Below are 27,689 nucleotides of genomic sequence, written 5' to 3'. Positions count from 1 at the left end.
ATATTAAAGAAATGTCAAATTACAAGTGAAAAATCAATTTTTATTATTGTCAAAACCTATTATTTATGTTAACAACAAAAAATTGTAATCGCTCAACTTCACTTTTTATACTTCGCCTTAAACAGTTTGCAAATTAAATATTTTTTTATATAACTTTTCAAGTTGCTTGCTCGCGCAAATTGTTGGAGCTAAAAAATCTGTAGAACAATAAATTAAATTTGTGTAATTAAATTAAAGGTACCAATTTTCTTGCACCAGATGCGCATTTCGACAATACATGTCTCTTCAGTGATGCTCGTGGTCAAAATATTTGAAAATCCAAAGCTTATATAAAAGATGAAGAGCTGTAATAAAAAAAGATCCAAAAGGTATAGCCAAATTCGTGAAAGGAATCAGAGCTGTGCATGAGGGAGACACATTCCTTAATTTAAAATAAATTATAATATTTTGTAACAGCAAATTTTAATAACACAAAAAATCCGTATTTTCATGCCAGTACCGAAGTACTGGCTACTGGGCTGGTGATACCCTCGGGGACTAATAGTCCACCAGCAGAGGCATCGACCCAGTGGTAGTAATTAAATTAACGGTACCAATTTTCTTGCACTAGATGCGCATTTCGACAATACATGTCTCTTCAGTGATGCTCGTGGTCAAAATATTTGAAAATCCAAAGCTTATATAAAAGATGAAGAGCTGTAATAAAAAAAGATCCAAAAGATATAGCCAAATTCGTGAAAGGAATCAGAGCAAACCATAATAGGTTAATGTACGGCCTTCAACACAGAGCATTGGCTGACACCGAAGAACAAGAAATATAAAGGCCTTCAAAATTACTAGTGTAAAACCATTCAAATAGGAAAACCAATGGTCTATATAAAAAAACAAATAACAAGAAACACATATAAATTACATTATATAAATAACACATAGCTTTTTCAAGGGGTACCAATCTGCTCTATCACCCTCTCAGCTATGTGTTATTTAATTTATTATACTGAACGTCCTACCATTTTTGTCTTTTACAGATTAATTTTATATCAAAAGGATTTTCTATGACGTCACGTACATAACAACGTTACGAGTATTAGAAATAAACAACAAGATGTTTTTTTTGTTTTTTTTTGACAGTAAAAATAATAAAATTTAATCCAAAACGTAAAACTTAAGCATTGTATTCATCCACTGGATGTAAATTCAATCCATTGTCCTTTAAATTGTCGATTTTTGATTGGTTTAGACGAGAGGGTAACATTCAAATAAATTGTCACCCTCTCAGCTATGTGATAGAGTAAAATGACACCCTCGTATTAGCCAATCAAAATATGGCATTTTAACGTGAAGTATAATAAAAACAAACGACAACTACTGTATAATAGATTTCTGACTTAGGACAGGTGCAAACATTTGCAGGAAGATTAAACATTTTCATGGTACCAAACCTTCTCCCTTTTCCTGAAATAATAGTTTAACATCACAACATAGAAAAACACACGATAAGATATCAATCGGAAGGTTTAACTCAATCAAAAAATGTAAATTTACACACTATGAACCAAAAAATTTGATTGCAATACCTGAATGCAAAACATAGTTAATGAAATGTTAGGGACAAACATTCAAGGCAAAAAGCAAACAAAAAAGTCTGAAAACAAATCCATGGCAAGACACTATTATAAAAATTTTCTCTGAAACTACTCTGCCAAAATTAACCAAACTTGGCCACAATCATCATTGGAGTATCTTGTTTAAAAATGTGTCTGATGACCCTTGCTGACATGACTAAAATTAATTATAGTGTTAAAAGTTTGTCTTTATCATTTTAATGCTTTATTTAAAATTAATATATTTTTGATATTCAGCTAAATGTAAAACTGAAACATTTTTTGTTTTATTCTTTTCCAGAACACAGAATACACTCTGTGTATGGGCACCATCAGCAAGTCAAGAAGATGTTAATTCCAGAAAGAGAAAGGCATTGGATTAATTTCTGCTAACTTGTGGTGCTAGTCCTGTTAAGAAGACATTAACAGCTGAATGGAGAGGCTGTTCTGAAAGGACAAAATCAGATTACATCATTAAAACCACTAAGATTTTGAATGAAGTTTTAAATGTGTTGGTGCCAGGACAAGAAACTGATGTATTGCAGGCAATAATGAAATGTAATAAACAGAAAGAAGAAAGGTTGTTGAATATAATTTCTGCTGCCTATATTGGATGTGAAGACTGGGGTTCACAGCGTCAAATCCTATCCATAGTAGCTCACCAGGTGTCTTACAGCGAATTGCATGCTTTGATACCAGATTTATCACGTTACAAATATGGTGCAGCAAGGAAACATGCCTTATCTGTAGGATCTGGTCAAAAAGTTCCAGCAACTGAAATAACACATGAAGGCATCACAACTGAACAGATAAATCATTTCTTAGACTTTATTATGAGTCCAGCTATTATTACAGACATACCCTTTGGCGAATCTAATCTTAAGCTTTCTAATGGAGAAATCATCAGTGTGCCTAAAATCATCCTTAACAGCGTAAGAACCCGTGTGGTTCAGCAGTATTTTAGCTACTGTGAAGAAATTAATTTTGAGGAAAAAGGAAGTTTAAGTTCTTACATGAGAATTCTTCATGCCATAGGACCTAACGTAAGAAAATGTATGAAAGGATTAGACAACTATGCTGCAGATGGCGCCAAAGCAATAGAGAGTCTGCAGAAAATAGCTGACTTGTTTGGAAGATTGGATAAAGGGAAGGAATGGCAGGATAAAATGTGCAAGCTGCTAACATCGTCTAAGCAGTATCTTAAATTGGAGTACAAGGTAAGTTATTGTCAATCATTCTAAAAACTATAATTAGGGCCATATCACTAGTTTGGGTGCCTATATTGTCTGTAAAAATGTCCTAAACAGATCGTATTGACAATGCAACAGTTATCTTTGTACCTACCACTGGCTACCAGTACTAATAAGAATTCATTAAAGCTTAGAAGGATGTAAAAACCAAACACTTGTATAGTTTAGAATTATAAGACTTGCTTTTTTTTTTACCCAAACAACAGCATGCATTCGAAATTTCATTAACAATTTTCGTCAAATTTTTCTAATAAACTTCTATTATAAATTATTTTTTGGAAACTTGGAACCAAGCTTTATATACATGATATAAGTGACAGTATATCTCAATGTTGATGTAACTAAGTCTGTCGTTGTTTATTTTATATATGATACACTGAGGTCTACTGTTTGTATGTTAAATAATAATCATATGACACATATTCCTGTTTGTTGAAAGTTTTCAGTGTGCCTATTTATAGGAAATACTCTTTGAATTTCAGACTCATGTTGTAAAGGAATCAGAGGTAGCTGATCATTGCTGCACATTTGCACTATCTGATGGGACCAAAGACTACACTTCCAGTTGCAGCCATTTACATCAAAATTCTTGTAACCAATGTGAAGAACTGGACACTGTTCTTGAATGCTTAATGGGTGTCTCAAAGACCATAACTTATGACAATGATGATCAAAGAGATGATACAATGTATACTATTTCAGAGGTAAATGATCGCTTTATGTATAAAAGAATTTTATTTATAAATGAGAAGATGTGGTTTGAATGCCTATGAAACATCTCGTCATCCTAGTCACAATGTATTTATAGTAAGCAGATATAGATTACATAATGGATTTTAACATGAAGCCTTGGCTCAAACAGAACAGCAAGAGTTGACAAGTCTAAAATAATACAGAAATGAACACAAATGGTTTAATTTATATGAAAATGAGAAACAAAAAACACCTTCAAAAACAAACAATAAATACTGAACAACAGACCCCTAACTTATCATATAGATCCTGTTCCTCCTAACTTGTAATATAAATCCTGTCCTTCCTGACTTGTCATGTAAATCCTGTCCCTCCTGACATGTCATATAAATCTTGTCACTCCTGACATTTCATCTAAATTCTGTCCCTCCTGACTTATCATATAAATCCTGTCCTTCCTGATTTGTCATGCAAGTCCTGTTCCTCCTGACTTGTCATGTAAATTCTGTCCTCCCTGATTTGTCATGTAAATTCTGTCTCTCCTGACTTGTCATGTAAAACTTGTCCTTCCTGACTTGTCATGTAAATTCTGTCTCTCCTGACTTGTCATGTAAAACTTGTCCTTCCTGACTTGTCATGTAAATTCTGTCCTTCCTGAATTGTCATGTAAATCCTGTCCCTCCTGACTTGTCATATAAATCCTGTCCTTCCTGACTTGTCATATAAATCCTGTCCTTCCTGATTTGTCATGTAAATCCTGTCCCTCCTGATTTGTCATGTAAATTCTGTCCTTCCTGATTTGTCATGTAAATTCAGTCCCTCCTGACTTGTCATATAAATCCTGTCCCTCCTGACTTGTCATGTAAATCCTGTCCCTCCTGACTTGTCCTTATAAATCCGGTTGCTCCTGACTTGTCATATAAAACCTGTTTTTCCTGAATTATCATATGGATCCTGTTCTTCCTGTCAGTGTCTGTCTGAGCACACAAAAGATGACAAACAAAAGGTTTGAATAATTTAAATTGTACAATTGATGTTGTAAAATTAGGGAATTGTTGTTTTATTGACTGCTACAGAAAAATTTATGACCGCACTATTTGTCAGTAAACAATGCACTTCTTTTTTATGCTAATACATTGTTGTTACTGTTTTTCAGAGTGTCAGAGCTGTTCATGAATGGAAAAAACATATTCTTCGCTCTGTAAATCAGGATATTGCTCGTAAATCTGTCCTAGAAAATCTGAAAGAAGACGAAATGTTAGTTGAACGTGATTGGGCCATGAAGTTTATTCCAATGCAATACAGAGAATCTCAATCTAATTGGTTCGGTAAACGGGGACTCAATTGGCATGTTAGTGTTGCAACTTTCAAATACAGGCAGGCCTTGACAATGCATACTGTTATTCACATCTTTGACAGTGCACCCCAAGATGCTGAGACATCAAATGCTGTTCTTGGGAACAGTTTAGAGATTTTTCATCAAATTAATCCTTGCCTGACAAATGCCTACATTCGATCTGATAATGCTGGATGTTTTCATGGAGCAGCATCTGTATGTGCCATGCCATTTCTTTCATCCATTGTTCAATGTAAAAGAATGGATTTTGCAGACCCTCAAGGTGGAAAGTCCATCTGTGACAGAAAAGCTGCCCATGTCAAATCATACATCAGACGATACGTCAATGAGGGCAATGATGTATGTACAGCAATGGATTTTAAAAATGCATTAATGAAATCAAACATAAAGAAAGTGTCTGTGGTTGTTGCACTTCAACCTCCTAAATCTGACAGCAAGAAGAAAGAACCTACTGTTTTTAAACTGCCAAAGATCACAACTGTAAATAACTTTTCGTTCAAAAATGGTGGAGTGCAAGTTTGGAGGCAGTATGGAATAGGACAAGGCTGTCATATTCCTGCTGTTGATATGGCAACTACTAGGGATCTACCAGAACTAACCATTATTGAAACTTATCTAAATCAACAGACAGAAACAGATGTCAGACAGACAGAAACAGAAGTCGGACAGACAGAAACAGAAGTTAGACAAGCAGGAATCATAGAAGCTGAAGTCCCTCTTCAGGAACCTGAAACACAAGAAAATGAAATTGAAGTTGAATCTTTAGTCAATGACAGCACTGTAACTACAGGTGACAAACCAAATGATGATGTTGATTCTGTCACAGAAGAAGAAATGTCTAAATTGTTTTCTTGTCATGAATGTACAAAAACATTTAGCAAATATGGTAATCTGTTGCGTCATCTGGATATTGGAAAGCATAGTGTAAAAAAGGAAAATAAGAAACTTTCTGACAAATCAAAGATTGAATATTCCAGGCATATGGAAAAGGTCAATACTGTAACTGTTAATTCAAATAACTTTTCTTCTGGTAATTCTAACAGTGATCTTACACAGGGATGGGCATTAAAGATAAGGAGAACAGTCAAAAGGTTTACCCAGGACCAAAAGAAGTATCTTCAAGAAAAGTTTGACAGAGGTGAAAAAACTGGACAGAAGTTTGATCCGGATGAAGTATCCCAGGATATGAGAATGGTAAGAACAACAAGTGGACGAAAACGTTTTTCCCAAGAAGAGTTCCTATCGACAACACAGATAGCTAGTTACTTTAGTCGTCTTGTATTAAATAAACGCAAATTATACAATCCTTTGTATACAGCAGATGATGAACAAGCAGAAACAGCTGAAGCAGAATTTATAGAACTGAATTTAGTAGCAGCTTAATGACAAGTTTTATGAAGGTTTAAATCTTTCTGACAAAGATACACTACATATGATGTAAATTTTTATATTAATGAGTATTTTGATTGATTAGAACATTTTCATGTTCAGAGGTTAATGTTTAATTTAAAATCAATATAAATTGTTTGCATCATTTGATTCGTAAATAAAAATATTAAGATTATTATTTCTACAAATAATTCAAAGTCAGACAATTCCTTATATGTGCAATGTTTTGCATTGTAATATACTTACAAATAAAAAGCCTACAAGAACCAACAGTCACATATTTTTTAGAGTTTACCTCCCTTCTTTATTCAATTAAACTGTTCTCTCAAATTTTCAGAACTTACTGATAGTTTTATCAAATTTCTATCCATTTAGATATTTTTAAGAATTGGAAAAAAAGTTTTTGAACTTACAATCATTAGATTTGCAAGACAGATTAAAATGCACTTTATAAACAATTTTAAAGCATGATATCTATTTTGATTTAAAAGATTGAAACTGACAATATTAAAACGAAGTTTATATATTAATTTATCTTAAATAAATGTCAAATGTGTTTTATAAAATCATAATTATCAATCACATCTATCACATCATAGTGTGTATATAAAAAGGACTAACAAATGAGTGTTTACAAGGTTTCATTATTCATATTTTTTTAATATAAGCAAAAATAAGGAATTATATTGTTTTAAAGGTTATTTTTGTTTCATAACTAGGATATAGATATCATCTTTTTTTTCATTTATTGGTTAATACCAGGTGTGTTCTTTTCTGGCTGATCTGTTTTGGTAGTATAGATTTGGGTTCAGTGCTCAGTATTTTAGTAGCCTGCAGGGATAAATTCAGTTTAGTCTTCTTTAAATGTGTAGTTTGTTTGTAACTTGTGTAATTGAATTTTATATTCATTTCTCATGTTCAAATATATTTATTAACTGATTATGACTTTGTCTATTATTGATAGCTGTACACTTCGCAAACTTTCGAAGATATAAAAGGATGGATACAGCTGCCAAGATATTCCTTCATTAGACAGAATCTGAAAGTGCATCACTGGTCGCTATCTTGTCATTATTGCAGTCACTTCAAGACTTGTAAATCTTTTAACAATTTGTTGATTAGAACACCAGATCAAATTAATCCAATGCATACAGACATATCATATCATATTATATTCTAATCTGTAAAAGGAAAAATTTCACCTAACATTTACCATGCAGTTACTGGAATAAGTTCAATTTCTATTTTGCTTATTTTATTGTTTTGTTCTTCTAGCATTCACTCTTTAAAAAAGAAGATGTGGTATTATTGCTAATGAGACAACTATCCACAAAAGATCAAAAATGACACAAACATTAACTATAGGTAACCGTATGGCCTTCAACAATGAGCAAAGCCCATACCGCAAAGTTAGCTATAAAAGGCTCCGATAAGACAATGTAATACAATAATTATTTAAATTACCACAAGGTAAAAATATAAATTATTTAATGCCCAAAAAGGCGCAAGCCAGGGCCGACCGTGCAAGGGCTGTATAGCCAGTCAAGGTCGTTAAAAACTTCCATTTGTTGTAATACAATTCAAACGAGAAAACTAAAGGCCTTATTCATGAAAAAAAACAAATATGTAACACAAACAAACCACAACCACTGAATTACAGGTTGATTCAAATTTAAAGAACTTGATTCCTCATTTAAATTATCAAAACCGTATAGTAAATCAATTGTAGTGCAAACACACTGAATGAAAAACATTTACAAAACAAAAATGGAACCAGCTGTTGTGAATCAATAAAAAATACATTTGTAGGTAAGTGTATAATATCATACCCCAACTGTATACAGGGGTGCTCATTTGTGCAATCGATTCAAACTCCTATAAAACACACAAACACGTTTGGATTAAAAGAACTTTTAAGTTCACCCATTTGATGAAAAAATTTCCTTAAAAGGGGCAAAATCAACAATTTTGAATTCCTTATGACACAGTTACATGAGCATTTATACAGACCACCCAGATTTTATGAAATATACCTTGAAAATATTTTATTGCAACATAATTTTGATTCAAATCAATTTTATACCATGGATCTAATTAATTTTTGAAAAACAAAATTAAAATTTCATTTTTGAAAATTTTACTATTTTTTTTAATTTTTCCCGAACTTTTTGATATCACAGTGGCATAGTTTTGACAGATGCCCACGAAAAAACTTATAATTTCTGAAATAATAAGTATGTAAGAAGGATAAAATGATAAAAAATGGTTTGTGTTGAAAAAAATCAAGACGGACCAATATAGAGCTTTGTCCTACCTTTTCATACTTTTTTTTCACAATTTTAAAAATGTCAACTTTTGATACATTTTTTTTCAATTCAATTTTGATTTGCCAGCCAATTTTATTTTATTTTTGGTAAATTGGGTCCAATATGAATTGATACATGTAACTCAGTAGACTGGATGTGGTTGTAGATAGATTTTAGAGCTCTTTAAAAGTTGCTAACTTAGCAATGTAAGAAAAAAACGCAAAATATGCTATTTTCATGTTGCCATGGTTACCAATTTGGTGCTTTTTAAAGAAATAAGTAAGGTAAATCTGAAATGGTGTTTTCTTATACTATTTATGAAAAGAGACAGATTTATCTAAAATTGTCTGTTTTTTTTAAATATTTTGGTCTAAAAATGGCAGCATTTTCATAATTTTGTTACCAAATTGATGGTTTCCATGACAACATAATTTTCATACTTGAAAATAGTACAAATAAAAAATAAAAAACATTTTTTTTTGTTTTGACCCAATATGAATGAAATAAGACCCAAACCATAATGATTTATTTTTTTCACTTTCCATGTATTGCTTCATGGCTTCTGACTTCTTCTCTTAAGTATCTTTAAAAACTGTTTAAACTCATCTCAAATTATTAAATCTTATATGTTCTTGATTTCATGAAAAGACTTTCACATTGAAACAAAGATTTTGTACTGGTCTACAAATTAAACAAAATGTTTGATGTTGCTTAGTAAAATGTGGGATTCTATACTCAATATAGAATTCGTCCAAAAAATAATGATAATCTAGATGTGTATATTATAGTGTAACACCGTATAAGAAGTATATTCTTAAAAAATAACTTAGCTCATACTTCAAAAAATATAAAGAACCTATTATTGCATTGTTGATATGCACTTGTTATGTAATTTAGTTGTTGATAAGCGTGTAGTAACCTACAATTGAACTAAGTTTTCATTTCTAACTAAACATGTTTAGAAAAAGACAATGTGCATTGCATTCAATTTAATTTGTTCAATAAAATGACTTATTGATTTGTAGTTGGCTTTAATTCAAACATGGTTTGCTGTTGCTATGCTCAATATGGAATTTGTAAAGAATAAAAAAAAGATGTATATGAAAAAATATTGGATGAAACACCAAATGGGAAAAAAATTCTTCAAACAACAGCTTAATTCATACTTAAGAGGGGCAAGCACCAATTTTTTAACCGTTGCTAGGCAACATTTCTGTTGCCAAGGTTGTTTTTAAGCATATAATAAACAAAATCAAAGGGTATTTTTATTTGTGACTTCAAGTTCTTCATGGACAAACAATATCATTTGAAAATATTAATTTTTTTACTGATAAAGCAATTAATATGTGATAATTTTCATTCTTCATAAAAAACCGTTGCTAGGCAACCTTCCTTTCACGGGAACACAATAAAATCATTATTTTTTCAAGTGTCTACACTTAGACCATCATTGATATCAATTTAAACTTATTTGGAGAGGGGGCAAAACATAGCCCTTATCATACCTTGTCCTTTTACCACTTTCTTGATATTTGATCATAGAATACATTTTTTAATAATTTTTCGACATTTACTGTCAATTTTACCACTTTTTGGATATTCATTTAGATAATACATATTGATAATTTTTCCACATTTTACTGAAAATTTGTCGATTTTTGGCATAATTGTAGTTGATGTTATTTTAAATCGGTCATTTGATCATGATAATTTTCTCAAGTGTATTGACAATTGTATTAGAAGTAAACTTGAACCAACCACAGCTTTTTTCAAACAAATTACAAAATTTTTCAGTAAATTTTACCCCTTTTTGGATATTTGATCATATAATACATTTTTTAATATTTTTTCGACATTTACTGTCAATTTTACCACTTTTTGGATATTCATTTAGATAATACATATATTGATAATTTTTCCACATTTTACTGAACATTTGTCGATTTTTGGGATAATTGTATTTGATGTTATTTTAAATCGGTCATTTGATCATGACAATTTTCTCATATGTATTGACAATTGTATTAGAAGTAAACTTGAAACAACCACAGCTTTTTTCAAACAAATTACAAAACTTTTCAGTAAATTTTACCACTTTCTTGATATTTGATCATATAATACATTTTTTTTATAATTTTTCGATATTTACTGTCAATTTTACAACTTTTTGGATATTCATTTAGATGATACATATATTGATATTTTTTCATATTTTACAGACAATTTGTCGATTTTTTGTTTTGGATAATTGTAATTGATGTTATTTTAAATCGGTCAATTGATCATGATAGTTTTCTCAAGTGTATTGACAATTGTATTAGAAGTAAACTTGAACCAACCACGGCTTTTTTCAAACAAATTACAAAATTTTTCTGTAAATTTGAGCACTTTTTGGATATTTGATCATAAAATACATTTTTAATAACTTTTCGACATTTACTGTCAATTTTACCACTTTTTGGATATTCATTTAGATAATACATATATTGATAATTTTCCCACATTTTACTGAAAATTTTTCGATTTTTGGGATAATTGTATTTGATGTTATTTTAAATAGATCATTTGATCATGATAATTTTCTCATATTTATTGACAATTGTATTAGAAGTAAACTTGAACCAACCACAGCTTTTTTCAAACAAGTTACACAAATTTTTAGTAAATTTTACCACTTTTTGGATGTTTATTCATATAATATATTTATTTAATTTTTCGACATTTTACTGTCAATACCAATTTTTTAATATTCATTCAGATAATTCATTTATTGATATTTTTTATCCCATTTTACTGTAAGATTGTCGATTTTTTGGATAATTGTATTTGATGTTATTTTAAATCGGTCATTTGATCATGATAATTTTCTCAAGTGTATTGACAATTGTATTAGAAGTAAACTTGAACCAACCACATCTTTTTTCAAACGAGTTACAAAATTTTTCAGTAAAATTTTCCACTTTTTGGATATTTGATCATATAATACATTTTTTAATATTTGTTCGACATTTACTGTCAATTTTACCACTTTTTGGATATTCATTTAGATAATACATATATTGATAATTTTTCCACATTTTACTGAAAATTTGTCGATTTTTGGGATAATTGTATTTGATGTTATTTTAAATCTGTCATTTGATCATGATAATGTTCTCATATGTATTGACAATTGTATCAGAAGTAAACTTGATCCCACCACAGCTTTTTTCAAACAAATTACAAAATTTTTCACTAAATTTTACCACTTTTTGGATATTTGATCATATAATACATTTTTTAATATTTTTTCGACATTTACTGTCAATTTTACCACTTTTTGGATATTCATTTAGATAATACAAATATTGATTATTTTCCCACATTTTACTGAAAATTTGTCGATTTTTGGGATAATTGTATTTGATGTTATTTTAAATAGATAATTTGATCATGATAATTTTCTCATATTTATGTTTCTAAAAAAAAAACTGCAATAAAATAACATGTCAAAAAAATTATGTTTAGTGAAGAATTTAAAAAATAAGAAATTCATAAACTATTAGGGCTGTACAATGTCGTTCTAAGCATGTCTAAGTTTGTCAGAGTCCAGCAAGGAGACTTAAATAATATAAAGAAATGGAACAGTAGGTAATGGCAGGTAATCCTGTCCCCGTTCCCAATCTAACAATATGATTTGGTGTTGATATTACAAAAGAACTAATAGTAAGATACAGTTATTTGTGGTGTTGATGTTTACTAATAAAAAGTAATTTATTAAGTACAGAAATATTTGTTTTGCTATATAATTCTGATCAGTAATGAGAACCTAAACTTAAACTTTACCAAAACTGGTGAAACATGGAAAAAATAAAAGTTGAACAATTGTTGTGTGAGTGTTCCAAGATGAGGTAGTATTGGTATATGATGTACAGCATCCTTGGTATTCAATAACCATAAAATGACATTGACTCGTAGAAGCGTAAATGTAGGTCAAGGTGATCCAGTTGTTCATTAGGACTGTATTACTCTTTGAGATGTATTCACTGATGAAATATGTTTGACATGTGGATAGTATCCAAGATATAGACCTAAGCCAAAATCATTGAAGCATAAAATGTAAATCAAGGTTGCCAAATTTATGATTGGACCTGCATTAATCGATGAAATTTATCAATTAGGTATATTGATAAAGTTTTATTGATATACATGTATGAAGTATAGTTGTAGCTTAAACCTTAACTAAAGTTGCATAAAGTTTGAAATTTGAGTTGAGGTGACCTATTTGTTGTTTGTATACTCAGTCATTACTCTGTAAGATGCCCTTACTGATGAAGTTTTATTGATATATGATGTATAGTATTGTAGATATTGATCTGAACCTAAAACTAAAGCAAAGTGACTCAAGGATGAAATGTAGGTCAAGATGACCTAATTGTTATGTAGATATCTTTATGACTTTTGTAAAATGTTTACAAAATCTGTCATTTTATATTTTTTCTTAAAGTGAAACACTAACAGTTGACTAAAAGTAAATTGCAAAAACTGTTTATTCATCATTTTAAAAAGTATAAATAGTATAAATAGTATACATTTCTTCATTTTGGTATTGTGTTATTTTGAAACACACAAAAATAAACAAAACAAAACAGAATTGTATTATAAACATATATTTTAAACACTCACTAAAATGTCAAAGTATCAAAGAAGAGTCAATAACAATATGAATATCATATATGAATATCATATTAATTGTCCTAATTTTAATCGTGTTGTTCATTTATCTGAGGCTTTCTCTTTTTCCTTATCAGTTTCTTCCATTCTTATCTCTAAGTCTGAAAAATTGAGCTAATCTACTTGTAATTTAAGTGCATTACATTGTTCTGTTTTTAACTTAAGTTCTTCCGTTAACTTGTCATTTTTACCTTTGCATTCATGCAATGTGGAAATCAGTTTAGAGGCTTCTGCTTTGCAGTTGCTGGTTAAATCTATAATCTTATTCAGATCTGATCTGATAATGCGCTGAATTTCTATGCTTTCCTCTCTTAGCTCTGCAGTTTTGTTTGTTGTCACCCACGCATCTATTGCAATTGCACTTTTGGTTGTGTTGTGCTTAAATTTGTTCATTAACAAAAGTATTTTTTGGAGCTGGCAATGTATTGGCAGACGGATATCAGTATGGTGTTGATTATCTATAAAATTGAAAAGAAATAAAAAAATGGATGTAAATAATTACATTGTTGATATATATATATATAACAATAACATCTTCATGCCTTATATATCATGTACTGTAGTACGCCGCTAGATTAAAACTGACGTGGAAAGGTAACATATGGCCACCGAAAGCTCTTTTTTTGAGAGCCCAGGTGGTCGTGTGGTCTAGCGGGACGGCTGCAGTGCAGGCGATTTGGTGTCACGATATCACAGTAGCATGGGTTCGAATCCCGGCGAGGGAAAAACCAAAAATTTGCGAAAGCAAATTTACAGATCTAACATTGTTGGGTTGATGTTTAGACGAGTTGTATATACATTATGTACACAGCCATGTATCACCATCATTGATGGCGATCCGATGGATACATCTGTTGTAGGGTTGTCACTGACTCAGACGTACTTATGAATATAATTATTTTCTGTGACTGTATCTTACATTAATTTGTAGGATCCTTTACTATAGATAATTTAGCTGATCTGTAACAATAACATCTTCATGCCTTATATATCATGTACTGTAGTACGCCGCTAGATTAAAACTGACGTGGAAAGGTAACATATGGCCACCGAGAGCTCTTTTTTTGAGAGCCCAGGTGGTCGTGTGGTCTAGCGGGACGGCTGCAGTGCAGGCGATTTGGTGTCACGATATCACAGTAGCATGGGTTCGAATCCCGGCGAGGGAAAAACCAAAAATTTGCGAAAGCAAATTTACAGATCTAACATTGTTGGGTTGATGTTTAGACGAGTTGTATATACATTATGTACACAGCCATGTATCACCATCATTGATGGCGATCCGATGGATACATCTGTTGTAGGGTTGTCACTGACTCAGACGTACTTATGAATATAATTATTTTCTGTGACTGTATCTTACATTAATTTGTAGGATCCTTTACTATAGATAATTTAGCTGATCTGTAACAATAACATCTTCATGCCTTATATATCATGTACTGTAGTACGCCGCTAGATTAAAACTGACGTGGAAAGGTAACATATGGCCACCGAAAGCTCTTTTTTTGAGAGCCCAGGTGGTCGTGTGGTCTAGCGGGACGGCTGCAGTGCAGGCGATTTGGTGTCACGATATCACAGTAGCATGGGTTCGAATCCCGGCGAGGGAAAAACCAAAAATTTGCGAAAGCAAATTTACAGATCTAACATTGTTGGGTTGATGTTTAGACGAGTTGTATATACATTATGTACACAGCCATGTATCACCATCATTGATGGCGATCCGATGGATACATCTGTTGTAGGGTTGTCACTGACTCAGACGTACTTATGAATATAATTATTTTCTGTGACTGTATCTTACATTAATTTGTAGGATCCTTTACTATAGATAATTTAGCTGATCTGTAACAATAACATCTTCATGCCTTATATATCATGTACTGTAGTACGCCGCTAGATTAAAACTGACGTGGAAAGGTAACATATGGCCACCGAAAGCTCTTTTTTTGAGAGCCCAGGTGGTCGTGTGGTCTAGCGGGACGGCTGCAGTGCAGGCGATTTGGTGTCACGATATCACAGTAGCATGGGTTCGAATCCCGGCGAGGGAAAAACCAAAAATTTGCGAAAGCAAATTTACAGATCTAACATTGTTGGGTTGATGTTTAGACGAGTTGTATATACATTATGTACACAGCCATGTATCACCATCATTGATGGCGATCCGATGGATACATCTGTTGTAGGGTTGTCACTGACTCAGACGTACTTATGAATATAATTATTTTCTGTGACTGTATCTTACATTAATTTGTAGGATCCTTTACTATAGATAATTTAGCTGATCTGTAACAATAACATCTTCATGCCTTATATATCATGTACTGTAGTACGCCGCTAGATTAAAACTGACGTGGAAAGGTAACATATGGCCACCGAAAGCTCTTTTTTTGAGAGCCCAGGTGGTCGTGTGGTCTAGCGGGACGGCTGCAGTGCAGGCGATTTGGTGTCACGATATCACAGTAGCATGGGTTCGAATCCCGGCGAGGGAAAAACCAAAAATTTGCGAAAGCAAATTTACAGATCTAACATTGTTGGGTTGATGTTTAGACGAGTTGTATATATATATATATATATACGAGTCTAAATTGAAAACTACGTTCAAACCTATGACTGCGTTGGATAAAAACCGCAATTATTTTTATACGTGTGCATGTCAAACAAATTTCGTTGTAGAAGGGTCTAAAAACTGCACAAACAACATTTTCCAAAAGACCAAAAGCGTGAAAAAGTATATTTAAACAAAACGCATTTGACTAACAGGTCGAACAACTGATGTTCTTTAACCCTGCTGACTGCCATTGACGATTGCCAAATAAAATAGATCACAAGATGTTAATATAAATTTAATACGTCACAGAAAAAAAAAATTTGTTAACTTGTGGACAGGATGTTGTGCCACAAACATTCGGTGTCAATATTTCTTTAGTACACCATATCCGGATTTCGACAATAAATGTCTCTTCAGTGATGTTAGGGATCGAAACGGTATTTGGAAGGCCATTTAAAAAGTACCCTCATTTTTAGATTAACTCTTGAATTTTAAGAGTCAATATATAGGATGAACGGATCATATAAACCGGAGGGAAAATATGATACATGCCCAAACAAAAAATATAAACGAGTCTAAATTGAAAACTACGTTCAAACCTATGACTGCGTTGGATAAAAACCGCAATTATTTTTATACGTGTGCATGTCAAACAAATTTCGTTGTAGAAGGGTCTAAAAACTGCACAAACAACATTTTCCAAAAGACCAAAAGCGTGAAAAAGTATATTTAAACAAAACGCATTTGACTAACAGGTCGAACAACTGATGTTCTTTAACCCTGCTGACTGCCATTGACGATTGCCAAATAAAATAGATCACAAGATGTTAATATAAATTTAATACGTCACAGAAAAAAAAATTTGTTAACTTGTGGACAGGATGTTGTGCCACAAACATTCGGTGTCAATATTTCTTTAGTACACCATATCCGGATTTCGACAATAAATGTCTCTTCAGTGATGTTAGGGATCGAAACGGTATTTGGAAGGCCATTTAAAAAGTACCCTCATTTTTAGATTAACTCTTGAATTTTAAGAGTCAATATATAGGATGAACGGATCATATAAACCGGAGGGAAAATATGATACATGCCCAAACAAAAAATATAAACGAGTCTAAATTGAAAACTACGTTCAAACCTATGACTGCGTTGGATAAAAACCGCAATTATTTTTATACGTGTGCATGTCAAACAAATTTCGTTGTAGAAGGGTCTAAAAACTGCACAAACAACATTTTCCAAAAGACCAAAAGCGTGAAAAAGTATATTTAAACAATGTATATATTCAAGAGTCTATCCTAAATTGAGGTAAATTATATGGCCTTCAAATTATATACCATTTAGAATGAAATTTAAAACAGTGTGGCTGTGGCTATTGATTGACAGTTTAAATTCATCCTATGACTGGGTCAATTTACGTGAACGTTTGTCTGTAACGATCACTGTTCACGACGTACCTACGATAGACATTTAAACTGTGGGGTCACCAAAGGTTTCTTAACGCCTTTAATTATAGAATAATTAGAAAAATTAATTAGAAATAATTTTTATGTTTTGATTTATATAATAAATATAAATCAAAACATCGTATTATTTCTGATTAATTTTTCGAATTGCTTTATTTAGGTGTTGAGAACCTTTGGTGACCCCATAGTTTAAGAGTCTTTTAAAAGTGCATTGTGAGCAGTGATCGTTACATACAAACGTTCACCTAAATTATCCTAGTCAAAGGATGGATTTAATGTGTCAATCAATGGCCATAGTCACACTGTTTTGAATTTCATTCTATATTCAAAACATCACTGAAGAGACATTAATTGCAGAAATCCGGATATGGTGTACAAATTTTTGCACCTCATGTTTGCGGTATACCATCTTTTCTGCAGGTTTATTGTTTTCTGTTTGGTAATAAAGTAATAATAAGATCCATGTTGTAATACCTAGTTATCCGTTTATTTGGCTATCACCGATGACAGTCAGCAGGGTTTAAGAACATCAGTTGTTCGACCTGCTAATCAAATGCGTTTTGTTAAAATATAAATTTTCACTTTCTTGGTCTTTTGGAAAATGTTGTTTGTGCTGCATTAGACCCCTCTATCAAGAAATTTGTTTAGCATTCACTCGTATAAAAATTGCGGTTTTTATCCAACGTAATCATAGGTTTGAACATTGTTTTCACTTGGTTGCATTGATTATATATGTCGTGTACAAGTTGCGATTTTGTACAGGTTACAACATGTACAAAAATGTTGTACATGTTATAACTTGTATAATGCAAAAATACAAGTTATAACATGTACAAAAGTACCTCGTACATGTTATAACCTGTACAAAATATTGCTTAAAATGGTTTTAACTTGTACAAAATTTAAGATAAATCTTAATGAAGTAAAATATACATTTAAATTCACCAATGCATAAAGAACAACAACTAGAGGCTCCAAAGAGCCTGTGTCGCTCACCTTGGTCTATGTGAATATTAAACAAAGGAGACTGATGGATTTATGACAAAATTGTGTTTTGGTGATTGGGATGTGTTTGTAGATCCTACTTTGCTTAACATTCTTGCTGCTTAAAATTATCTCGATCTTTAATGAACTTGGCCCTCTAGCTTTAGTGAAAATGAAAGTGAAAATTTACAAATTTTACAAAAATTGTTAAAAATTGACTAAAAAGGGCTATAACTCCTTAGGGGATCAATTGACCATTTTATTCATGTTGACTTATTTTTAGATCTTACTTTGTTGAACATTTTTGCTGTTTACAGTTTATCTCTATCTATAATGATATTCAGGATAATAACCCAAAACAGCAAAATGTCCTTAAAATTATCAATTCAAGGGCAGCAACCTAGCAACAGGTTGTCAGATTCATCTGAAAATTTCAGGGATGATAGATCTTGACCTGATAAACAATTTAACTCTCTGTCAGATTTGCTCTAAATGCTTTGGTTATTGAGTTATAAGCCAAAAACTGCATTTTACCCCTATGTTCTATTTTTTAGCCATGGCGGCCATCTTGGTTGGTATGCCAGGTCACCGGACACAATTTTTAAACTATATACCCCAATGATGATTGTGGCATGTCACTTATGTAAATTTATAACTCATTTTTTTTTATAAACTATAGGATCATTGCATGAGGCGAATGTCATTTTTATATTTAAATATATATCCTCTACTTTAAAAACATGTTTTTGTGGCATTTGGATGTTGTCTGCTCCATGGGCGGGTTGTTATCTTATAGACACATACCCCATTTGCATTCCCAATTTTATTTGTAAACATCTATCCTGGCTATCTTCTTATATAGTCTTTTAGTGTCAATTAGAATGAAAGTATTTTACTATTGCCTTTAAAGTGGACACTCACAATTATAATTCAACAAATAAAGATATGTCAATAGATAGTCATAACAGGATCATAAGACATGCTCTAAGATATATCATAAGATATGTTCTTAGATATATCTAATGACAGGTCTTAGGAATGCGTCTTAAAACCGACCCCTGGCCATTAACTATATCAAAAAAGGACAAAACACACTAACATGACGGAATAATAAAAAAGTTATGAGAATATTATTGAGGTTTATAACGTCTGTTACGATAATAAAAACATATCCTTATTTTTCGATTTTGTACAAGTTAAAACCATTTTTAAGCAGTATTTTGTACAGGTTATAACATGTACGAGGTATAACTTGTATTTTTGAATTATACAAGTTATAACATGTACAATATTTTTGTACACGTTATAATCTGTACAAAATCGCAACTTGTACACGACATATATATATTCATATTATTTGAATTCAGGTTATAACAGTCATTGACAGTTTATAATTAGCATTATATTAAACCTACAGGAACATTGTTTGTTAATGAATGAAGGTTGCATGAACTATCATGTTGATGTCACATGTTAAGATAGAAACAATGAGTACTTTGCTCACCTGTAACAACGTTTATAAATGTAGGCAGTGGGAGTAAATAATTTTCATACATTTGTAGTAATTATCCTTGTTTCTGGTAAAGCTTGTGCAATCAGAGATGTTTAGAAATCAAATGTATCGTTATGTAGACTTTAATTTACATGCACCAACCCAAATAGCATTGCCTATGTTGTATGTGTTATCAAACTGCTGTATGCACAAACTTGAGCAAATTTTGACATGTTTTTGTTAACTCTGGAAAAGCAAGTTAATCCCATTTGTGAGAAAAGTAGTAGCAAGAAATTGTGTGTGCTATTTTAATGACAACATTGACAAAGTGTTGTTATTGTTAATTTGTAACATTATCAAGATCATGATGATTTTAAAGAAATAAATGATACCTATTGAATATTCTGGTGTGTCCATGAAATCATCATGGTGAGTTGCCATGTCAGATCTAATAAATCTGTATAATAAAATAAAATGCTGGTATTAAAATGATTTCATAAATGACATGAATAACAGCATAAACAGTGTTGATGCAACTGAAATATAGGAAACATAACATTTTTGCAACTTGTAGATTTTGCGAGATGCATATACATGTTATATGAAAAGAAGATGCGGTATGATTGCTAATGAGACAACTATCTACAAAAGAGCAAAATGACACAGACATAAACAGCTATAGGTAGCCGTACGGCCTTCAACAATGAGCAAAGCCCAAACCCCATAGTCAGCTATAAAAGGGCCTGATAAGACAATGTAAAACAATTCAAAACAGAAAACTAACGGTCTTATTTATGTAAAAAAATTATCTGATTGAAGATTAAAATATTTTGGAGAACTGGCTGTAAACACAGACATGCATGTGGAGGTACTGAACGAATATTTAAACAGGATGTGAAGATAGATATGTCTCGCATGTGATATTATGAATAGTACACATGCATAGTTGAGATAAATGTATTTACAATGTACAACAAAATGAATTCTGTACTAAGAAATCAGCAATCTGCAAGATTTTTAGTCCATGAAGTGTGACTGAGGGGTGTTACAGAGGGGATTAGGGATTTATAGATATACATCCATAACAAATGTTTATGACCATGTATGCACAGTTTTTGCTTGAATTACGTACATTTAATTAGAAAACTGTGTGTGTGATAGTCGCTGAAGCAAGTTCTTCTGAAAATCACCTAAATGACCTACATCATGTTCATTTAATTAGAAAATTTAGTAATATTTTCAAAGTCACTGGAGCATGACCATGATGACTGAGGGAGTGCAGTGATTTTTTTTATGTTAATCTATTGAAATGTACACCTGCATACCAATTATATAAATGATCTTAGTTGAACAGGGAGCTTATTCACAAAGGATCTGTTAGCTAAAGGACCCGTTAATATCTCTCTGAAATTCAAAACAATGAAAATATCTGAAGCATTAAAAAAATGAAATTTGCATACCAACGGGTTTGTTAATAGTGCACCTGTTTGTTAGCATAACGTTTACGAAATGGCTTTGTGAATAAGGTCCCAGTTCTTATTGAACTGTGTCTCATTGCTATGCTATGATACAAAATCACCTTATTTTTATATTATAAATTTATTACATATAAATTAAGTATAGATTTGTAATCAATCAGGATTTTCCAGTTTAAACGGTAGCGTGTGTTTGTTATCAGTGCAACCCTAATGTTGGGATACCCAAAATCGCCCAGTGTCAGTGTACCCACATTGCCCACCCCTTTTCATTTCGTTACTGTCAAGACAGTTACCCTAGGCTAGCAGTGCAAGTGTACCCACATCGCCCACCTTTTTATTTTGTTACTGTGAATGCAGTGTACTCAAATAAATTTTCAGAGCGTAGAGAAGCGAGAAGCTCTATAATTTGATAGTCGACTTTATTATTTACAGAAAGTGAACGTTGTGCACTGAAGTCTCGATTTGGGTTCCCTCTATTGTGGCTTTAAATGAGTGAATGAACTTAAGCGGGTGTCTGTGTTGGTCATCAAGGCAACCCCACAGGCCACACTGTAAGCAATACTTTTCAGTTCAACTGAGTTCGACCTAAAATATTTTTTTTCAGAATGCTCAACTTATACATGCAATATGAACGGAAGCTATATGTTACATATACTATTGGTATCGGTGTTATTTTTCTGTTCAACTGAGCAATATTAATTACGTGGAAAACAAAAGGGCCTGGAGTGGTTTAATTTGTAATCTACACCTTTGAACCATATTAGTTATATATAAAGTCGAATTCTTTGATTTGTCGTTTTAACGTGATGACGGCTAAAAATTGGACCTCGTAATTTTAGTATTATAGATATATCAAGATCTGTAAACAATGGTAAAAGTGGCTCCACCAGAAATCAAACTTGATCTGTGTTTTGTGGTTATTAGTATCGTGAATATGTTTCATAACATTTGTTTGAGGCAAACTAAAGTAAGAGAACAGTAACCAATTTAGGGATGGAAGATCTTAAAATTTAAATAATATATGGGGAAAAATGTAGGTAGCAGGCATGAATTTCATGCACATAATACTGTTTAATGCTATTGTGAATTGTTTTGTCAAATATTTTTGTAAGTATGCAGTTGATTCAAAATTGTTATTTTTAAATGTGCAGTTATGGGCATCTTGTCCATAAATGGTGTTACCAACCACTCTTAAATAGACGCATGCACAGTGGGGACCTTCACAAATCAGCTGAATTTCTACTGTCTGTGAACAACTACCAGAAGATACAGTTGCTGGCCAATATCTTAAAGATGCCTCTTAGGAGCAGTACCACATTCCACCAAATCCAAAGATCATACCTCATTCCTGTTGTTGATGACTTTTGGGTGCAACAACAGGATCCTCCAGGAGTATCAAGGAATATATGTGATTATTATGCCTCACCTAGGATAGTAGAGAGGTATTATGTTTTCTGGTCTGTGCGTCCTTCCGTCTGTTCGTTCGTCCCTAGACATTTGAAAAAATCGCCGTGGTTTGGGTTGGACACCCAGAAGTGTAAAGTACTGCCAACTTATCAGTCGCAAGAACAAGTTCGCTAGACAAGATTGGTGTCTTAATGCATTGGAAAAGAAAGAGACATTTCAAAATGTCATTTTCACAGATGAAACATCCGTTGAGATAGGGTCTGATGCCATCCAGCAAAGAGAGCTAAACCAAAACATTCTTATAAGGTAATTATAATTAACCTGAAATGTGTCCTTCCCTATTCTACATTGTACATGTGACTCTGAATTGATATATATTTATATTGTTTTTCTTCTCTACTGTTTATTTTGGAATGTAAAAAGTTGATATTCTATTATTAGCAAATTAACATATATTGTAATGCATTGTCTGATTGGATGACAGTAAGACCTGATTTTGATGTAAGAAAAAAAAAGCTGAAATATAATTATTTTGAGACACATGCATGAACACATATCTTTATTGAGTTCATTCAGTTGAAAATCATCATGTTTTTACTGATTATTAGAGATGGACACGTTGACACGTTATTCTCGTGGAATTTTTATGATGCTTGGTCCGTTTCTGTGTGTGTTGTGTTTTGGTGTTGTGTCGTTGTTCTTCTCTTAATTTGATGCGTTTCCCTCGGTTTTAGTTTGCTACCCCGATTTTGTTTTTTGTCCATGGATTTATTAGTTTTGAACAGCGGTATACTACTGTTGCTTTTATTTGACAACTGCAAAGAAATCCTTGACATGAGGTATTTGAAAATCATCTCTAAAATCTGATACCAAAACTTTTTAAAGCACTTAATGAATTAATATTTTAAATTTGTTCAAGGTTCACGTTTGGGCAGGAACATCTAACAGAGGGAGAACGAACGTTTGTGTTATCAACTGAAAATTAAGACTCTGTGATATACCAGAATGTTTTATCATGTGATGTCATACATGTACATTAGTGTTTGGAATATCAGTATGCACTTCATAACTAATGCTTTATTATGTTTTGTATGACAATGACAGCAAGCATACGTCAAGAAGTACCAAAAATGGACGGAAGAGATTGACATCATGAACAATGTTATGGAAACACCAGCATCATCTCCTGACCTAAATCTCATTGAAAATGTATGGTCCACATTCAAAAATTATCTTGAGACAATTGTGAAGCCAAAGAAGAAAGCCGAGTTAATTGCTGTGATAAGAAAGTTTTGGTCGAATTGATCTGCAACTGCCTGTGAAATGTACATTGACCATATTCACCGTGTTATTCCAAATGTGGTTTTGGATGAGGGAGCTCCCTCTGAATTTTGAAGATTACAATCATCATGAGTTGCCTGTGCAAGAACCAAAATGTGTACAGTTGAAAATTATAACTTCATTTATAAATGAATTGTCAATTTTGTAGTCGTGATAAAGATGGCGTGTATGCTTTTAGTGCTTGGTAAACTCTGGATGTATGTTTGGTAAGGAGCATGTAATATTGCAACATAAGAAGGGAATTTTATATCCCTAATCTCAAGCTGTGGTAAATATTGCACACTATTTTCAACACTTATCTAAAAGTATCCTGAATATAAATTTACTTTCTTAGAGACACCAGTTCTCTCTATTGAAGCCTTCAACTAATCACGAAACCACCCCGATTCAAATATTTTCAAAAACCAGGACCGTAAACCCCCAGATCAAATATATGAGCTCAACTCCTGTATTCACTATACAAACATAGCAATAAATTCACATTATCCACAATTTTCAAGTGATATATACCGTCGATCAAATTACAGAGAAAGGAGATATTATGGATGTGGTGAAAATAGTTGGTGAAGACATCAAAGATATAAACGAGTAGGTATAATTGAGAAAATAATTTCATGAATGTGCCACTTTAAATTCATCGGTAAGTAGTGTTGTTAAAAAATGTTTGAATCAATAGAAAACAGAAAATGATGATAAGTTTTTGAGCTAATTCTAATTCAGTAAAAAAAAAATCTTTCAATAATACAATGGGAAAATAAAGAGCCACAACCAGAAGCATTTTCTAGCAAGCAAATTAACATATATTGTAATGCATTTATTATGTATCATTGTCTGATTGGATGACAGTAAGTGTAAAATTCTCAATCTCCTTGTCTGTAACTAAGAAAGCTGACATTTTGAATTGCAGAATGTATTGACATGTAATTTTTACAATTATAAGCAGAAAATCTCACATGTTACACCTAAACAAATTCTTTTTATCAATCCTTACACATTTCATTTTTAAAGTGTTTGACACCAGAAACATAACAATGACATCACTTTATTAAAGGACCAAAGAAGATAACATCTTTTCACAGAATTTTCTTTAAAGAGAACTGTACACTCAAATAATCTTTGAAGGTGAATCATGTCCTTATTTGCAATATAATTGAGATTATGTTTAATCTTGGGGGCTCTCTATCGGTAATATTACTGTCGCAAATACTCCTTTACCTGTCTCTGCTATGCATCGCCAAGTGAACTTAATCTCCAACAGTAAAACAGTAAACTACCTTGGATTTCTGAAAAGCTTCAAATACAGTTATCTCTATTCCTATCTGTAAGAAATTTATGAACTGTAGAGATATGCCAGTAGGTCTTTTACATCTGATACCATTGGGGCTTGCACAGCATCTCATCAAATTTATTTTTAGTATGCTGCCAGAGGGAGTAATAGACAAACTTATGCTGCATCTCTTATATATGGTCTGGCTGTCAGTTTGTTGCTTTCAATAAACATTTAGGCAGCAGACAAGACAAAAGTAAGTTGAAGTTGAAGATCCCTGAGTGCCTTTGTTCTTTTTTTACATTTTGATTGCATTGAGATGCATTTTCTATGACACATTCCCAGTTACTTTAATTATTTGATATACAATTTAAAAAAGAAGATGTGGTATGATTGCCAATGAGACAACTATCCACAAAAGACAAAAATGACACAAACATTAACAACTATAGGTCACCGTACGGCCTATGCGTATTTACTTTTGTTCGATGAGCTATTGATTGAAGCAACACTGATGCTTTAGATACAGAAAAGTATTTATAGGAGTTTGAAATTAAATCTGGGACTTTAAGCATGTATTTCTCTGACGTTTCAGTGCCGTCGAAATCTTGTTCTGGAATTATTTCAAAAATATGTGACATATTAAGAGGAATATATCAATGAATTTTAAAAATGTTATAATCAAACTTAACTCTGTGAAAATAGTTTGTATAAGAAATGAGTATTTTTTTAGTATTCAATTTTTAAAATTTTATTACCAATCAAGTCAGTCTTGACAAAACATCTGATACATTCATTTTTTTGTTGGTTGATATGATACTCAAGTAAATAATAATGTTCCTTTTTTGGTGATTTTAGTAGTTGCAGATTGCACCCATTAATATGGCAGGGGTTAAAAAGAAATATATAATACTTGTTGTTAGCTTGGCATATTTATATAAATGTGAGAAATTTATAATCAATTATTAAATCTTCATTTTTTCCAGGTCATTGTTCTATGATAGGCACCGAAACTTGAAAATATAGTGAACTATGCAGTCCGTATCAAGTCATGCAGAGTTTGCTCTTTGGCAGAAAAATCTAAATGATCACAACCTGTCCACGAGTGTCACATAAATTGGAATGGAAGTGCAAAGAGTATGGAAGCAGACATAGTCAAAAATGTTGGGAAAAGGGTTAGCTTAATAGTAGGTTATGAAGACAGCACTATTATTGCTGAACTGAGAGCAAATATTGACAAGTGACAAGAATATTACAAAGGTGTCGGACTCAAACCATTAACAAAAAATGCTGGGAAACAGTCTTTATGAAATATAGAAGAAACATAAAACATTGACAATGAAAGTCATGCAGTATTCACAACGCTGTTTCAACTTTATACAGGCTGACGGCAAAGGAAACCCAGACACGACAACATTTATAGCTCATTGCTACATGGTAAACCACTTTCAGATGGGGCCCTTCAGAATGCTGTTAGAAGTGTTCACCACTTATGCTGAAAATTCTAATAAACTTACGTCACTAGAAAGTACACAGGCAAACGAAAGTTTTAACAGAATTGTGGCTTCCAATGCCCTTATATAACATCACTACAGTTCGTCTGGTTCCTTGAAATATAAAATAGCCGCTTGTGTTGCTAAGGCTCAGAAGAATGAAGGGAAAAAATATATACTATGTGTAAGATTTTACTTTCAAATTATATATTTCAATATAAAAAAAATAAAATAAAGGAGCCAAAACTAATAATTTGCACAAATACAATGATAATTGGAAATATCCTACTGATAAATTAAACTAGAGGCTCTCAAGAGCCTGTGTCGATCACCTTGGTCTATGTGCATATTAAACAATGGACACAGATTAATTTATGAAAAAATAGTGTTTTGGTGATGGTGATGTGTATGTAGATCTTACTTTACTGAACATTATTGTTGCTACAATTATCTTTATAATAACTTGGTCGAGTAATTACAGTGGAAAATATTTTCTAAAGATTTACAAAAATTTATGAAAAATGTTAAAAATTTACTATAATGGGCAATAACTCCTTCAGGGGTCAATTGACAATTTTGGTCATGTTTACTTATTTGTAGATCTTATTTTACTGAACATTTTTCTCTTTACTGTTCATCTCTATCTATAATAATATTCAAAATAATAACAAAAAAACGGCAAAATTTCCTTAAAATTACCTATTCAGGGGGAGCAATCCAACAATGGGATGTCCGATTCATCTGAAAATTTCAGGGCAGATACATCTTGACCTGATTAAAGATTTTTTCCTGGAAAAGATTTGATCTAAATGCTTTGGTTTGTGAGTTATAAACCAAACTCTGCGTTTTACCCCTTATGTTCTATTTTTAGACATGGTGGCCATCTTGGTTGGCCAGG

The 27,689-nt window shown here is 32.1% G+C and overlaps 1 protein-coding gene across 1 annotated transcript; it reads left to right on the top strand.

Annotated features, from left to right (window-relative positions):
• Nucleotides 1-2,070: 2,070 nt before the first annotated feature.
• Nucleotides 2,071-6,287, top strand: LOC134718051 (uncharacterized). Its single transcript, XM_063580549.1, has 3 exons — nucleotides 2,071-2,821; nucleotides 3,337-3,558; nucleotides 4,704-6,287. Exons 1-3 carry the CDS (start codon nucleotides 2,156-2,158, stop codon nucleotides 6,285-6,287), a joined length of 2,472 nt encoding a protein of 823 aa, XP_063436619.1. The 5' UTR covers nucleotides 2,071-2,155.
• The last annotated feature ends 21,402 nt before the right edge of the window (nucleotides 6,288-27,689 follow it).

This window comes from Mytilus trossulus, chromosome 5, assembly GCF_036588685.1.
Source record: "Mytilus trossulus isolate FHL-02 chromosome 5, PNRI_Mtr1.1.1.hap1, whole genome shotgun sequence".
NCBI classification, from domain to species: domain Eukaryota; kingdom Metazoa; phylum Mollusca; class Bivalvia; order Mytilida; family Mytilidae; genus Mytilus; species Mytilus trossulus.
This window is presented reverse-complemented; position numbering and strand designations above follow the sequence as displayed.

Bases quoted from the DNA above. Each gene is read 5' to 3' on its own strand.
- LOC134718051 (XM_063580549.1), top strand. From the start codon at position 2,156: ATGAAATGTAATAAACAGAAAGAAGAAAGGTTGTTGAATATAATTTCT. The intron at 2,822-3,336 runs GTAAGTTATTGT...TTTGAATTTCAG, and splicing joins ATCTTAAATTGGAGTACAAG to ACTCATGTTGTAAAGGAATC. The intron at 3,559-4,703 runs GTAAATGATCGC...ACTGTTTTTCAG, and splicing joins CAATGTATACTATTTCAGAG to AGTGTCAGAGCTGTTCATGA.